At 43.2% G+C, this 17828-nt stretch overlaps 1 protein-coding gene across 2 annotated transcripts in view; it reads right to left on the reverse strand.

The window, feature by feature from the left end:
- simc1 (SUMO interacting motifs containing 1) overlaps positions 1-17205 on the reverse strand; it is a 38939-nt gene extending 21734 nt beyond the window's left edge. The window contains exon 1 of one of the 2 annotated variants that reach the window (XM_063053466.1): positions 16875-17205. In XM_063053466.1, coding sequence (XP_062909536.1) covers positions 16875-17048 — 174 coding nt within the window. In that variant the 5' untranslated portion in view covers positions 17049-17205. The other variant, XM_063053467.1, reaches the window with a different exon arrangement.
- Between the last annotated feature and the right edge of the window lie 623 nt (positions 17206-17828).

Below are 17828 nucleotides of genomic sequence, written 5' to 3' on the forward strand. Positions count from 1 at the left end.
AAGGGCTAAGAGAGTTGTAAAAGAGCGCCTGAAGGCTTTATGTGTCAATGCAAGGAGCATTCGTAATAAGGTGGATGAATTGAAAGTGCAGATTGTTATTAATGATTATGATATAGTTGGGATCACAGAGACATGGCTCCAGGGTGACCAGGGATGGGAGCTCAACGTTCAGGGATATTCAATATTCAGGAGGGATAGACATGAAGGAAGGGGAGGTGGGGTGGCGTTGCTGGTTAAAGAAGAGATTAACGCAATAGAAAGGAAGGACATAAGCCGGGAAGATGTGGAATCGATATGGGTAGAGCTGCGTAACACTAAGGGGCAGAAGACGCTGGTGGGAGTTGTGTACAGGCCACCTAACAGTAGTAGTGAGGTCGGAGATGGTATTAAACAGGAAATTAGAAATGTGTGCAATAAAGGAACAGCAGTTATAATGGGTGACTTCAATCTACATGTAGACTGGGTGAACCAAATTGGTAAAGGTGCTGAGGAAGAGGATTTCTTGGAATGTATGCGGGATGGTTTTTTGAACCAACATGTCGAGGAACCCCAACTAGAGAGCAGGCTATTCTGGACTGGGTTTTGAGCAATGAGGAAGGGTTAATTAGCGATCTTGTCGTGAGAGGCCCCTTGGGTAAGAGTGACCATAATATGGTGGAATTCTTCATTAATATGGAGAGTGACATAGTTAATTCAGAAACAAAGGTTCTGAACTTAAAGAGGGGTAACTTTGAAGGTATGAGACGTGAATTAGCTAAGATCGACTGGCAAATGACACTTAAAGGATTGACGGTGGATATGCAATGGCAAGCATTTAAAGGTTGCATGGATGAACTACAACAATTGTTCATCCCAGTTTGGCAAAAGAATAAATCAAGGAAGGTAGTGCACCCGTGGCTGACAAGAGAAATTAGGGATAGTATCAATTCCAAAGTAGCAGCATACAAATTAGCCAGAGAAAGTGGCTCACCTGAGGACTGGGAGAAATTCAGAGTTCAGCAGAGGAGGACAAAGGGCTTAATTAGGAAGGGGAAAAAAGATTATGAGAGAAAACTGGCAGAGAACATAAAAACGGACTGTAAAAGCTTTTATAGATATGTAAAAAGGAAAAGACTGGTAAAGACAAATGTAGGTCCCCTGCAGACAGAAACAGGTGAATTGATTATGGGGAGCAAGGACATGGCAGACCAATTGAATAATTACTTTGGTTCTGTCTTCACTAAGGAGGACATAAATAATCTTCCAGAAATAGTAAGGGACAGAGGGTCCAGTGAGATGGAGGAACTGAGTGAAATACATGTTAGTAGGGAAGTGGTGTTAGGTAAATTGAAGGGATTGAAGGCAGATAAATCCCCAGGGCCAGATGGTCTGCATCCTAGAGTGCTTAAGGAAGTAGCCCAAGAAATAGTGGATGCATTAGTGATAATTTTTCAAAACTCGTTAGATTCTGTAGTCCAGAATTTAACGAGTTTTGAAAAATTATCACTAATGCATCCACTATTTCTTGGGCTACTTCCTTAAGCACTCTAGGATGCAGACCAATGTAACCCCACTTTTTAAAAAAGGAGGGAGAGAGAAACCGGGGAATTATAGACCGGTTAGCCTAACGTCGGTGGTGGGGAAACTGCTGGAGTCAGTTATCAAGGATGTGATAACAGCACATTTGGAAAGCGGTGAAATGATCGGACAAAGTCAGCATGGATTTGTGAAAGGAAAATCATGTCTGGCGAATCTCATAGAATTTTTTGAGGATGTAACTAGTAGAGTGGATAGGGGAGAACCAGTGGATGTGGTATATTTGGATTTTCAAAAGGCTTTTGACAAGGTCCCACACAGGAGATTAGTGTGCAAACTTAAAGCACACGGTATTGGGGGTAAGGTATTGGTGTGGGTGGAGAATTGGTTAGCAGACAGGAAGCAAAGAGTGGGAATAAACGGGACCTTTTCAGAATGGCAGGCGGTGACTAGTGGGGTACCGCAAGGCTCAGTGCTGGGACCCCAGTTGTTTACAATATATATTAATGACTTGGATGAGGGAATTAAATGCAGCATCTCCAAGTTTGCGGATGACACGAAGCTGGGTGGCAGTGTTAGCAGTGAGGAGGATGCTAAGAGGATGCAGGGTGACTTGGATAGGTTGGGTGAGTGGGCAAACTCATGGCAGATGCAATTTAATGTGGATAAATGTGAAGTTATCCACTTTGGTGGCAAAAATAGGAAAACAGATTATTATCTGAATGGTGGCCGATTAGGAAAAGGGGAGGTGCAACGAGACCTGGGTGTCATTATACACCAGTCATTGAAAGTGGGCATGCAGGTACAGCAGGTGATGAAAAAGGCGAATGGTATGCTGGCATTTATAGCGAGAGGATTCGAGTACAGGAGCAGGGAGGTACTACTGCAGTTGTACAAGGCCTTGGTGAGACCACACCTGGAGTATTGTGTGCAGTTTTGGTCCCCTAATCTGAGGAAAGACATCTTTGCCATAGAGGGAGTACAAAGAAGGTTCACCAGATTGATTCCTGGGATGGCAGGACTTTCATATGAAGAAAGACTGGATGAACTGGGCTTGTACTCGTTGGAATTTAGAAGATTGAGGGGGGATCTGATTGAAACGTATAAGATCCTAAAGGGATTGGACAGGCTAGATGCAAGAAGATTGTTCCCGATGTTGGGGAAGTCCAGAACGAGGGGTCACAGTTTGAGGATAGAGGGGAAGCCTTTTAGGACCGAGATTAGGAAAAACTTCTTCACACAGAGAGTGGTGAATCTGTGGAATTCTCTGCCACAGCAAACTGTTGAGGCCAGTTCATTGGCTATGTTTAAGAGGGAGTTAGATATGGCCCTTGTGGCTACAGGGGTCAGGGGGTATGGAGGGAAGGCTGGGGCAGGGTTCTGAGTTGGATGATCAGCCATGATCATAATAAATGGCGGTGCAGGCTCGAAGGGCCGAATGGCCTACTCCTGCACCTATTTTCTATGTTTCTATGTTTCTAATTCCTCAGAATAACATTAACACAGCATTTTTGGTGATAGTATTTGTTATAAATGATTAGGAATATAAAGAAGTACAGGCAGTCCCAGGTTACTCAAGGGTTATTCCTTAGAATTATCTGTCTGCTATTTTCTCAGCAAGTTAGGAAAGTCCATTTTCAATAAGCCGTATCATATCATTCAGCATACACTTGCTATCTATATACTACTAAAATACTTGTGCTCTGTTTGTGACCTCCAATTAGCCCAAACGGTGCAGTACAGCGGCACTTTTTTAATGACTAAATTGACTTAAAATGCGCAAACTTACAGAATGCATGCAAAGTTCAAGGTTATATATTCGTATAAAATTGCTCACCCCTCAATCAACAGGCCCCGCTTTTCACAACCCGAGCTGATTCCAGCTTTAACGGAAACAGCGACGAGACACCACGACACATGCACACGGCCACCCTCAGCAGCGCCTCACGATGCTCACAGAGGCGATTCCACCTCTCACACAAACCGCGACGCGACAGGATGCACGTGCACTGCCAGCCTGAGCAGCGCCTCAGACTCATAGCAGCGACACCAACCGCAGCAAAAGGGCAGGGCTATCTATCATGTCCATCTAGGAGAGCACCAACCACAGCATCAAGAAAAATCAGCATCCTGGAGGCGCTTTGCTATGACTATAGTACAGCTACTAGGACTTGATATTTCAATCCCTATGGTAAGTTGGCACTCTCGATGTTGGCAGTGGGCTTGGAGTGGTGACAAGGAGGGAGGGTAGGTACGTCATTGGGGTCATCAGGTGGGCACTCTCCTTCTTTAACGTTTCATTGATAAGCCCACGACGTCTCCAGAGGGCTCAACGGTGCTACCTGGCAACCCAGATACACCCCCGTCAGTTACATACCCTCCCAAGGCCAAATCATGGAGAATGCATTGCTTTATTTGGAGAAACCACTATTCCAGCATGGTCAACTGTATATGGCTTTAAGCTGGGGAAAAAGAAATGAAAACGTTAAGAGTATTCTTGAAGGGTGGCAGATTAACCAGAAATGTTGCCATCAAAAGTGTCCTTCATTAAACGAGGAGGAGCTATATTTGTCTTGCTACGTGTCTTTCTTCTTTAATAAACTGAGTTTTTCTTCTTTAATTTCCAAAGCTCATCACATCAGACCGCACTAGCTTTCTCTGAGAGGGTGCCCCAACGGGTCACCGGGTTGTCTCATAATACTTCCGTTCAACTGATTATTCACTCTAACACGACCCATAAACTAATCCTGTCAGATGCATGTGTTTGTGTTCTAAAAATCAGTATTTTTGTCACAGATAGTTGGTGAGAAATAAGCAGTAAGACAATCCGAACTGCTTTGTTCTCTGCAGTTTCAAGCACTCAAGCTCGGAGATACCAGAAACAGCCAGGAGTGGAAATTAAATTATCTCATTACTTCAGCATGAAGAATTTGAAGACACCGACGATTACCATGAACGTTACAATGAAATGAAGAAACGGAGGATGCAATTGTTGAAAGCATTGTATGAAGACTGTCCACTGCTTAGGTGTCTGCACTGATTTTGTTCATTTACAGTCAAACAAAAGAACATGACAATGTACACAGGATGAATTCATCAATAACTATTTGGAACTAATACAAGCAACACACTCATAATGCTAGAGGAACTCAGCAGGCCAGGCAGCATCTATGGAAAAGAGTAAGGGCTGGAGAAGGGGGAATCTGACAGGAGAGGACAGAAGGCCATGGAAGAAAGAGAAGGGGGAGGAACATTAGAGGAGGTGATGGGCAGGTGAGGAGATAAGGTGAGAGAGGGAAATGGGGAATGGTAAAGTGTAGGGGATTACCGGAAGTTTGAGAAATCGATTTTCATGCCATCAGGTTGGAAAGCTACCCAGATGGAGCACAAGGTGTTGCTCCTCCAACCCGAGTGTGGCCTGATTGCAGCAATAGAGGAAGCCATGGACTGAAATGTTGGAATAGAGAGTGGAATTAAAATAGGTGGCCACTGGGAGATCCCACTTTTTTTTTGGCAGTTGGAGGGTAGGTGCTCGGAGACACGATCTCCCAATCAATATCGGGTTCCACTGATATACAGGAAGCCACACCAGGAGCACTAGCTACAGAACACGACGAAGAGAGATGACATGGATGCAATGAGAGATGAGGACATCAATACAATAGCTATCACTAAAGAAGAAGGGCTGAGCAAACTTGTGGGCCTAAAGATAGACAAGTCCCCTGGTCCTGACAGAGAACATGCCAGGGTACTGAAAGAAATGGTAGAGGTTATAGTTGAGACTTTGGTGATAATTTACCAAAATTCCCTGGACTCTGGGCAGATCCTGGTGGATTGGAAGAAGGCAAATGTTACACCACTGTTCAAAAAAGGATGCAGACAAAAGGCAGGTAACTATAGACCATTTAGTTCAACATCTGTCGTAGGGAAAATGCTTGATGCTATCATTAAAGAAGAAACAGCGGGGCATCTGGAAAGAAATGGATCCATCAGGCAGGTGCAGCATGGATTCAGCAAAGGCAGGTCCTGTTGACAAACTTACTGGAGTTCTTTGAGGATATAACAAGCGCAGTGGATGGAGGAGAACAGATGGACATTATTTACTTGGATTTCCAGAAGATGTTCCATAAGGTGCCATATAAAAGACTTATCCACAGGATAAGGATGCATAGAATTGGGAGTGATGTATTGGCATGGATAGAGGATTGGTTAACCAATACAAAGCAGAGAGTTGGGATACATGGGTGTTTCTCTGGTTGGCAATCAGTAGTGAGCGGTTTGCCACAGGGGTCAGTGCTGGGCCCGCAACTGTTCACGATATACATTAACGATCTGGAAGTGCAGTGTATCTAAGTTTGCTGATGACACTAAATGGAATAGAAAAGAAAATTGTGCAGATGATACAGAGAGTCTGCAGAGAGATATAGATAAGTGAATGAACAAGGGCCCGACAGATGGAATAAAATGTTGGTAAATGCGAGGTCATTTACTTTGAAAGGAAAAATGGAAGATCAGATTATTATTTAAGGGATTAAAAATTGCAGCATATTGCTGTGCAGAGGGACTTGGGAGTGCTTGTGCATGATTCACATGAGGTTGGTTTGCAGGTGCAGCTGGCTATCAAGAAGGCAAAAGGAATGTTGGCCTTCATTGCTAGAGGGATTGAACTTAAGAGCAGGGAGGTTATGCTGCAACTGTACAGGGTACTGGTGAGGCCACACTCTGGTCTCCATACTTGAGCAAGGATATACTGACTTTGGAGGCGATGCAGAGGAGGTTCACCAAGTTGATTCTAAAGATGAGGGGGTTAGACTATGAAGAGAGAGTCACCTGGAACTGTAGTCACTGAAATCCAGAGGAATGAAAGGAGATATTATAGACAATAGATGCAGGTGTAGGCCATTCAGCCCTTCAAGCCAGCACAGCCATTCACTATGATCATGGCTGATCATCCACAATTAGTACCCTTTTCCTGCCTTCTCCCCATATCCCTTGACTCCGCTATCTTTAAGAGCTCCATCTAACTCTTTCTTGAAAGAATCCAAAGAATTCGCCTCCACTGCCTTCTGAGGCAGAGCATTCCACAGAACCACAACCCTCTGTGTGAAAAAGTTTTTCCTCAACTCGGTTCTAAATGGTCTACCCCTTATTCTTAAACTGTGGCCTCTGGTTCTGGACTCCCCCAACATCGGGAACATCTATCCTGCCCCTAGCGTGTCCAATCTCTTAATAATCTTATATGTTTCAATCAGATCCCCTCTCATCCTTCTAAATTCCAGTGTATACAAGCCCATTCGCTCCAATCTTTCGACATATGACAGTCCTGCCATCCCGGGAATTAACCTCGTGAACCTACGCTGCACTCCCTCAACAGTTAGAATGTCCTTCCTCAAATTTGGAGACCAAAACTGTACACAATACTCCAGGTGTGGTCGCACCAGGGCCCTGTACAATTGCAGAAGGACCTCTTTGCTCCTATACTCAACTCCCCTTGTTATGAAGGCCAACATGCCATTAGCTTTCTTCACTGCCTGCTGTACCTGTATGCTTACTTTCAGTGACTGATGAACAAGGACACCTAGGTCTCGTTGTACTTCCCCTTTTCCTAACTTGACATCATTCAGATAGTAATCTGCCTTCCTGTTCTTCCCACCAAAGTGGATAACCTCACATTTATCCACATTAAACTGCATCTGCCATGCATCTGCCCACTCACCCAACCTGTCCAAGTCACCCTGCATTCTTGTAACATCCTCCTCACATTTCACACTGCCACCCAGCTTTGTGTCGTCTGCAAATTTGCTAATGTTACTTTTAGTCCCTTTATCTAAATCATTAATATATATTGTAAATAGCTGCGGTCCCAGCACCAAGCCTTGCGGTGCCCCAATAGTCACTGCCTGCCATTCTGAAAAGGACCAATTAATCTCTACTCTTTGTTTCCTGCCTGTCAATCAATTTTCTATCCATGTCAGTACCCTACCCCCAATATCATTTGCTCTAATTTAGCCCACTAACCTCCTATGCGGGACCTTATCAAAAGCTTTCTGAAAGTCCAGGTACACTACATCCACCGGCTCTCCATTGTCCATTTTCATAGTTACATTCTCAAAAAATTCCAGAAGATTAGTCAAGCATGATTTCCCCTTCGTAAATCCATGCTGACTCGGACCTATCCTGCTACTGCTATCCAAATATGTCGCTATTTCATCTTTTATAATTGATTCCAGCATCTTCCCCACCACTGATGTCAGACTAACTGGTCTATAATTGTCTGTTTTCTCCCTCCCTCCTTTCTTAAAAAGTAGAATAACATTAGCTACCCTCCAATCCGCAGGAACTGATCCTGAATCTATAGAACATTGGAAAATGATTACCAATGCGTCCACGATTTCTACAGCCACCTCCTTAAGTACCCTGGGATGCAGACCGTCAGGCCCTGGGGATTTATCAGCCTTCAGTCCTATCAGTTTACCCAACACCATTTTCTGCCTGATGCGAATTTCCTTCAGTTCCTCTGTTACCCTAGGTCCTCTGGCCACTATTACATCTGGGAGATCGTTTGTGTCTTCCCTAGTGATGACAGATCCAAAGTACCTGTTCAGCTCGTCTGCCATTTCCTGTTCCCCATAATAATTTCACCCGTTTCTGTCTTCAAGGGCCCAACTTTGGTCTTAACTAATTTTTTCCTCTTCACATATGTAAAGAAGCTTTATATTTTTGGCTAGCTTACCTTCGTACCTCATCTTTTCCCCCTGTATTGCCTTTTTAGTTATCTTCTGTTGCTCCTTAAAAGTCTCCCAATCCTCTGGCTTCCCGCTCATCCTTGCTATGTTATACTTCCTCTTTTTAATTTTTATACTGTCCTTGATTTCCCTTGGCATCCATGGTCACCCCTTACTCCCCTTAGAATCTTTCTTCTCTTTGGAATGAACTGATCCTGCACCTACTGTATTATTCCCAGAAATACCTGCCATTGTTGTTCCACTGTCATCCCTGCTAGGGTACCTTTCCAGTCAACTTTGGCCAGCTCCTCCCTCATGGGTCCATAGTCCCCTTTGTTCAACTATAATACTGACACTTCCGATCTTCCCTTCTCCCTCTCAAATTGTAGATTAAAACTTATCATATTATGGTCACTACCTCCTAATGGCTCCTTTACCTCGAGTTCCCTTATCAACTCTGGTTCATTACAATATAAATCGGATAGCTATATGGACAGGACAGAAAAGGAATGGAGGATTATGGGTTGAGTGCAGGTCAGTGGGACTAGGTGAGAGTAAGAGTTCGGCATGGACTAGAAGGGTCGAGATGGCCTGTTTCCGTGCTGTAATTGTGATATGGTTATTACACAACACTAATATTATTGAAACATATAAAATTAAGAAAGAGATAGATAAGATAGAGACAGGAAAGTTGTTTGCACTGGTAGGTGAGACTAGAACTAGGGGACATAGCCTCAAAATTCGGGGGGGGGGGGGGAGTTAAATTTAGGACAGAGATAAGGAGGAACTGCTTTTCCCAAAGAGAGGTAAATCTGTGGAATTCTCTGCCCAATGAAGCAGTGGAGGCTACCTCAGTAAATATATTTAAGACAAGGTTGGACATATTTTTGCATAGTAGGGGAATTAAGGGTTATGGGGAAAAGGCAGGGAGATGAAGAGGAGTCCATGGCCAGATCAGCCATGATCTTATTGAATGGCAGAGCAGGCTCGACAGTCCAGATGGTCTACTCCTCTCCTATTTCTTCTGTTCTTAACAGACTCACAGCTGAATATAGTTTTATAGTACTGCAAAGGTAATTTGTCCTGTTTTCATTTAAATACATACATTGCTACTCAGTTAAATGATAATGTCTTTTTTATACCTTAACTATTTCCAACAAACTTCAGCTATTTGAGGCAGCCGCTCAGTTGGGCCAAAATATACTGGTTCTGATGTGTCGCAGTTAACGGAAATCCACTGTATTTGGCTGCCCGTGGAGACACTCTTAAGCCTGATTTATACTTGTGTGTACAGGCTACGCTGTAGGCCTGATTTATACTTCTGCGTAGCCCTACGCCATAGTGAGCATGCATTGTTGAGCCTGTCTCGATCTGCAATTCACCGCCAAAATGCTAGTTGGCGGTGGGGTTTCTACGCCACTGTGCTGAGTTTCTTCGTGAGAGACATGGACAAGGAAATGTACTTCAAATATTTTCGGATGTTGGCAGGTAGATTTGACGATTTGTTTCATCGTCTCCAACCATTTATTTCACATCAGTGTACAGACATGGAGGAGAAAAGCAACTGGAAATGCGTAAGAGGAAATGCGATGCTACCAAGCGGACCAATCACAGATGTTGTGGTCTGCGTCGCCACGACGTGTCAGTTACTTTTTTGGGAGGTGCACGTCACCCTACGGCATAGGATACGCGGTACCTACAGCGTACATTTGACGTAGAAGTATAAATCAGGCTTTATTCTTAGCCAGAATTGCTGTATTTTCCTCTAATTTTACCCAGAGAGTATTCTGTAGTACATACCTAGCCAATATACAGTGGCATGCAAAAGTTTGGACACCCCTAGTCAAAATTCCTGTTACTGCGAATAGCTAAGCGAGTAAACGATAAACTGATTTCCAAAAGGCATAAAGTTAAAGATGACACATTTCTTTAATAGTTTAAGCAAGATTTCTATTTTATTTCCATCTTTTACAGTTTCAAAATAACAAAAAAGGAAAAGGGCCCGAAGCAAAAGCTTGGATGGCAGTACTTAGTAACACCCCTTTTGGCACGTAACACAGCTTGTAAACACTTTCTGTAGTCAGCTAAGAGTATTTCAATTCTTGTTTGGGGGATTTTCACCCAGTCTTTCTTGCAAAAGGCTTCTAGTTCTGTGAGATTCTTGGGCTGTCTTGCATGCACTGCTCTTTTGAGGTCTATCCACAGATTCTCAATGATGTATAGGTCGGGGGACCATGGCAAAACCTTCAGCTTGTATCTCTTGAGGTAGTCCATTGTGGATTTTGAGGTGTGTTTAGGATCATTATCCTGTTGGAGAAGCCATCCTCTTTTTATCATCGGGTTTTTTATAGACGGTGTGATGTTTGCTTCCAGAATTTGCTGGTATTTAATTGAATTCATTCTTCCCTCTACCAGTGAAATGTTCCCCATGCCACTGGCTGCAACACAAGCCCAAAGTATGATCGATCCATCCCCCATGCTTAACAGTTGGAGAGGGATTCTTTTCATGAAATTCTGCACCCTTTTTTCTCCAAACATAGCTTTGCTGATTGCGACCAAAAAGTTCTATTCAGAAGGTTCAAAGGAACATCTAAACAAGCCTGATGCATTTTGGAAACAAGTCCTGTGGACTGATGAAGTTAAAAGAGAACTCTTTGGCCTTTTGGAAATCAGTTCATCTTTTACTCGATTAGCTATTCACAGTAACAAATTTTGACCGGGGTGCCCAAACTTTTGCATGCCACTGTATCGCTGGCATCTTATTATAATTACAAATGGAATCAAAGAACTGTAACTCCATTTCATTCTAAATATAAATTACAATTGGCTTTTGTGAGGTCATAGCTTACAGTTTAAAACCAGTACTTTTTGTTTATATTCAACAACTTGAAGAGATAAAAATCAACTTCCCTGAAAGCTTGCGCAAACAAAACTATGTTTTCATGTGATCTTCATACAATCTGCATGAGTAATAAGAAAATATTGTTGATACTGAAAATAGGGAAATCGATCAGAAAATATCATTAATATTGACCAGTGATGTAAGAAATACTGTTTTAGGTTAATGACCTTCTTTCGCATCAGAACCGGAACGTGTTAATGATCAGATATCTGCATAGGTACTGAATCCTGTTCTCATTTTAGGTAAAAACAGTTCCACCAACTTTTGTTCTAATTTCCCTTGCTTTTGCATAGAAACACACAATTTAGGAATACAAATAGGCCATTCTGCCCTTCTGATGTGGCATATCATTTAATATGATCATGGCTGATCATCCACTTCAGTATCCAGTTCCCTTTTTTCTCACCAGGGTAACTATACTGCTATTTCCTAACTTTTGTTATTCCCTTACAGGGGATTGTGATTTCTCTGTATTTCTTTCAACCTGCTATCCTGTGTTTTGGGGCACAAAGTAACATCTGTTTTGGGATGCTAAGCACTGTATTATTGAAAACCTTCATTCAGGGCACAAGGGTAACCAATCTTCTAGTCACCAATAATTTCAGTTCTGTCCCAACCATACCTGGATTAAACTCAAAGAAGAGCAAGTCATCCTTCAGTAACACATCTTTCCAAGTTCAACAATGAGCTCATTAATATCAAAGCAAGTGATATATTTTATCAGCTGGCGACTACTGTTAATTGAGAACAACTTGGTTCCACTTCAGTTCAGTTGTTTCTGAGGTGATTGATGATGGGATGCGTTCTTTGGTTCCATCATTTGGCCTCATTCATCAGCTTCTAATGATCTTTTCGCAAATAGTTCAGACATGAGTAACATGCCTTTACCACCCATTGTCACACGAGAGCAACACCATCTTTGCCTTCGGGATTCTCATGGGTCAATGATAATCTTGTATTTCTCCCCATCCTCCTGTTCCCTACAAATAAATGCATTTCCAAGTTCTGATGAAAGACCAAGGAATAAAACATTAATCCTGTTTCTCTATGCATGGTGCCTAACCTACTAAATACTTGCAATAACTTGCGTTTCTGTTCATGCCATGTATGATGGTTGATCCAGCTCTTTGGAAAGGGCACAAAATTTCCACTGTGACTTCCGATGAAGGGAATCCATAATGATTCAGAGAGTTGTTTTGACAGGTACTGGGGGTTGGGGAGAACCCTGCAGAAAGGTTCTTCTACAAATCCCATTCATATCACCTCTTGACATCTTTTACTCATCTCTGTATGCCATCTTGCACCTACATCAACCTAGCTATTTAAATTTCCCTACTTTCTTTCAAAACAGTCACTTAATTTTCCTGTTCCTCTTCAACAGCTTTCTTTGACTTGTAGTTATCTGGAATGCTTCTAACCTAAATCTTTTCTAACCATGAGTTACATTGATATTGTCCAAAGGCAGTGCTGCAAAAAGGCGGCATCCATCATAAAGGACCCTCACCATCTCGGACATGCCCTCTTCTGGATACCACCGTCATGGTGGAGGTACAGGAGCTTGAAGACCCACTCTCAACGTTTTAGGTACAGCTTCTTCCCCTTTGCCTCTCCATGAACACCACCTTGTTATTTCTCTTTCGCAATATTGATCTTTCGTAACAGTTAGTAATTTTTGTGTATTACACTGTACCGCTGTTGCAAAACAACAAATTTCATGACATATATCAGTCATAATAAAGCTGATGCTGATGCTACCTCACATCACACTTGGAATGTATTCCTAGAAATTCTTGGAGTACCAGTTGAAAAGGGGACACAACGTATGGCGTTCTCAATAGTAGAGTGAGTATGAATAATTCAGTAAACTGGCAAATTGCAAAGTTTTAATGGCTTTTTTTGGAGTATATTTGAACACTTTATAGGAGAGCAGCATGTGAATACTATTGTATCAACTTTCACTCTAGAACTCACTGATTAAAACAAATGAATACAGATAAGACAATTTCATCTCTAGATTTTTTGAAACTCTTCTTCAAAGGGCAGTGGGAAAAGTCTTTGAATATTTTTAAGGCAGAAGTAGGAGGCGAAATGTACAGTGGGAAGGTGGAAAGCAGAATTGTGGAAATAAGTTGAAGTTATTTAATTGAACTTATCAATATAATATTTGATTTTCTTCTGCTTAATTATCTTTTAGGGCAACACAGTGCTGCAGTTGAAAGAGCCACTGCCTTATAGTACCAGAGTCTTGGTTCAGTCCTTATCTTGGGGCTGTCTATGTTCAGTTTGAGTTTTCACTGTGATCACATGCTCCAATTTCCTCCCACTTCCTAAATTTGATAGGTTAGTTGATCTCTGTAACTTGTACAGTGTGTTGGGTGAAGGACAGAATCATGCATGAGTTGTTCTGAGAGAATGGAGAATAAAAACAAATGGTACTAACATAGGATTAATTTAAATATGTGACCGACATTCAGCGCAAACTTGGTTGGCCAAAAGGCTTGTTTCTTTGCTGTCAACTTTTATGACCATCAACCACATGACTATCCATCAAACACCTCCACCATTTTCTCTCTCCGTTACCATCGGGTACGAGATACAGAAGCCTTAGAACCACACCTACAGGCTCAGGGACAGTTACTGCCCTACAATCACACCTACAGGTTCAGTGACAGTTACTGCCCTACAACCACACCTACAGGCTCAGGGCAGTTACTGCCCTACAACCACACCTACAGGCTCAGGGCAGTTATTGCCCTACAATCACACCTACAGGCGCAGGGCAGTTATTGCCCTACAATCACGCCAGCTGGTTCAGGGGCAGTTATTGCCCTACAATCACACCTGCAGGTTCAGGGGCAGTTATTGCCCTACAACCACACCTACAGGCTCAGGGCAGTTATTGCCCTACAATCACACCTACAGGCTCAGGGCAGTTATTGCCCTACAATCACACCTACAGGCTCAGGGCAGTTATTGCCCTACAATCACACCTACAGGCTCAGGGCAGTTATTGCCCTACAATCACACCTACAGGCTCAGGGCAGTTATTGCCCTACAATCACACCTACAGGCTCAGGGCAGTTATTGCCCTACAATCACACCTACAGGCTCAGGGCAGTTATTGCCCTACAACGACACCTACAGGGTCATGGACAGTTACTGCCCTACAATCACACCTACAGGTTCAGGGACAGTTACTGCCCTACAACCACACCTACAGGCTCAGGGCAGTTATTGCCCTACAATCACACCTATAGGCTCAGGGCAGTTATTGCCCTACAATCACACCTACAGGCTCAGGGCAGTTATTGCCCTACAACGACACCTACAGGGTCATGGACAGTTACTGCCCTACAACCACACCTGCAGGTTCAGGGACAGTTAGCGCCCTATAACCACAAGTCTCCTGTAGCGGTAAAAAAAATTATCCAAAATCAAAAGAAAACAATGGCGGCCAGCCTGCAACCCCAAACGGAGTTGTTATTCTTGTGCGGCATTCCCACAGCTCCAATAATTGCTTCAAAGAGTCAAAGTCTCTACTTCGATCCTTCATTGGCAACTAGTGAACATACAATTAAGTATTATTGAGCATTATCTCAGTGGTCAGCAACGATATGACCTCTGCTATCTCAAGCTACAAACTGCTGCGAAATAAGCATGAAAACACAGGTTATGCACTTTGCTTTTACCATGCCACACTCAGGTGATGAGTCACCACCTCCTGAACTGGCTCTGCTCTGAACTGATTCTATGACCTATAGACTCACTTTCAAGGACTGTTTACCACCCATATTCGCAGTATGATTTCTTCTTGCACAGGTTGTTTTCTCTTGCACGTTGGGTGTTTGTCAGTCTCTGTACTTTTCCTGTAAAATTCTATTGTATTTCATTTTCCCCTGTAAATGCCCGCAGAAAACTATCTCAAGGTAGTATATGAACTGTAATAATAAACTTAGTTTGAACCTTGACTATACAACCACAACTGGTTGTTTAACTCGGGTCTACTTGGTTTGTCCATTTATGACAACAATTCTGTTTATTTCAGGGCTCAGGAAGTTACAGTGACAGTGAAAAACAGAGAGTGAAGAACATAAAAGAAAGGCTGTGTCTAAGGCAAAAACAAAATTGATTAGGTAACAACAGAGATGATAGGACACGGGAAGAGGAATGCTGAGACCTGTCAAAGGGACTTCAATCTGTAACATTATTTCTCTTTCTCAGGCTCTCAGCCCCCTGCTCTACTCACTTTACACCCAGGACTGTGTGGCTAAGCACAGCTCCAAGGCCATGTTCAAGTTTGCTGATGACATCACTGTTGTTGGCTGAATCAAAGGGGGTGATGAATCGCCATTTGGGAGTGAGATTGAAAATCTGAGTGAGTGGTGCCACAACAACACCCTCTCACTCAATGTCAGGAAGACCAAGGGGCTGTTTACTGACTTCAGGAGGAGGAAACCAGAGAACCATGAGCCAGTCCTCATCAGAGGTGGGGAACATTAAATTCCTCTGTGTTACTATTTCAGAGGACCTATCTTGGGATCGGCACTTACAAAGAAAGCATGGCAGTGCCTCTACTTCCTTAGATTGGCGTGACATCTAAAACTCTGACAAACTTCTATACATGTGTAGTGGACAGTATATTGACTGGCTGCGTCATAGCCTGGTATGGAAACACTAATGCCCTTGAATGGAACATCCTACAAAAATTAGTGGATACGGCCCAGTCCATCATGAGTAAAGCTCTCCCTACCACTGAATACATCTACGTGAAACAGAATTTCAGGAAAGCAGCATCCGTCATCAGGGACCCCAACCACCCAGAATATGCTCTATTCTCGCTGCTGTCATCAGCAAGGTACAGGTGCTTCAGGACTCACACCAACAGGTCCAGGAACTGTTATTACCCCTCAACTATCAAGCTTTTGAGCCAAAAGGGGATTACTTCATTAGCCTCATCATTGAAATGTTCTCACAACCAATGGACTCACTTTCAAAGACATTCAATTCAAGTCAAGTCACTTTTTATTGTCATTTCGACCATAACTGCTGGTATAGCGCACAATAAAAACGAGACATTTTTCAGGACCATGATCCAGGACATTCATCTCGTGTTCTTGATACTTATTGCTTACTTATTTGTTACTATTACTCTATTTTTGTACTTGCACAGTTTTTTGTCTTTTCCACACTGGTTGAACATCCAACTTGGTGTGGTCTTTCAATTCCGTTATGGTTATCATTCAATGGATTTATAAGATACACCCACAAGAAAATAAATCTCAGGATTGAATATGGTGACACTTTGATAGTAAATTTACTTCGAACTCTACCTGACCTGCTGTGTTTCCAGCATTTTTTCTTTTTATTTCAAGATTCCCAGTGTCCGCAACTTTTTGAACTAAAGGATTGGCGATGGGTCTCAAAGATTTAAAAACAAAGGGTTAGAAAGATATGAGCAATTCTGTACTAATAAGTGCAACACAAAACAAACCAGTGACTGTATACCACAACTGGGGAATGCTAGGAATCCTCCAAAGCCTGGTCTCCATTGTCTGACCTTCTTCCCCGCTTCCTCGCCGGGTGGGTACTACTTTGTGACGTCACAAGCGCAGCAGACTGTTGCCAGCATCCAACATCGCGTCAAACTCCCCATCACAGCTACTAAACACAAACAGCCACTTCCGCTTTGTTTTTAATCCCTGGGTCAGTCACCAACCCCGGCTCACACTCACCCCGAAGGAGCAGCCTGGCTGCTGGAGCCCCTGATAGCGGCTTCCCTCCGAGCAGTCATGCTGGGAGCGGCATAATTCGCAGCTTTCGGTCTTCAAGTCCTGGGCCGGGGTTGTCACCCCGACTATTTCCACGTCCGAGTCCGAGTCTGAGGTGATCTCAATCACGTCCTCCATGACTCCTCCGTTCTGCCACTTCAAAAGTGCCGTCGGCAAGGTTCCATTCGAGCTTTGGCTGCGCGGTTTTTCCCCGATAGCGAGAGATACTTGCGAAATGGACGAGAAACGGTGACTCGGCCGTAGACTACCAAGAAGCCTGCCGCCATGTTTGAGACTGGCAGAGCTGTCACCACCTACTCGCTAGCGCCCCCTGCAGCCAAGCCCAGTGCTGCGCCTGTGCCCCACCCTGTGCACTGCACTACTGAATGGAAAGACACAGACCAGTGTTCTCAATCTTGGTTCTCTTCGGAGCCGAAACATCTCGTGTTGAACCCCCACTCTGGGGAATTAAGTGCACAAGTTTTAGACAGGAAAATCTACAATCCGAACCTTGCTGCAATACCAGAAGTATCATCTTTCAGATAAGATATTAAATTGGCGCCCACAGTTACCAAGTAGTTTATGTAATCTTTGCTCAGAATTTCATCTTTTGGAGTTCAGGCATCATTCTGGTAAGTTCACTCCCTGCAAGGCCAATATTTAATTCCTGAGCTGGATACTCCAGATATGGTCCAACCAGAGTTTTATACATTTTTTTCTCCTCTCCTGTACTCCAGTCTGCTGCATAGTGTCTCGTTAGACTTGGTTATTTTTTCTATACCTTTCTTGACAATTTAAATATGTGTTCACAAACTCTCATGTGTTTGTTTCTGGCTTCAATTATTCACAAAGTACAGGGATGTATCTTCAAGGCAACATGACCCAATTTCCTGGACATAATTCTGAGGAAGTACTACA

The sequence above is a fragment of the Mobula hypostoma genome, chromosome 7, assembly GCF_963921235.1.
Source record: "Mobula hypostoma chromosome 7, sMobHyp1.1, whole genome shotgun sequence".
Classification (NCBI taxonomy): Eukaryota; Metazoa; Chordata; class Chondrichthyes; order Myliobatiformes; family Myliobatidae; genus Mobula; species Mobula hypostoma.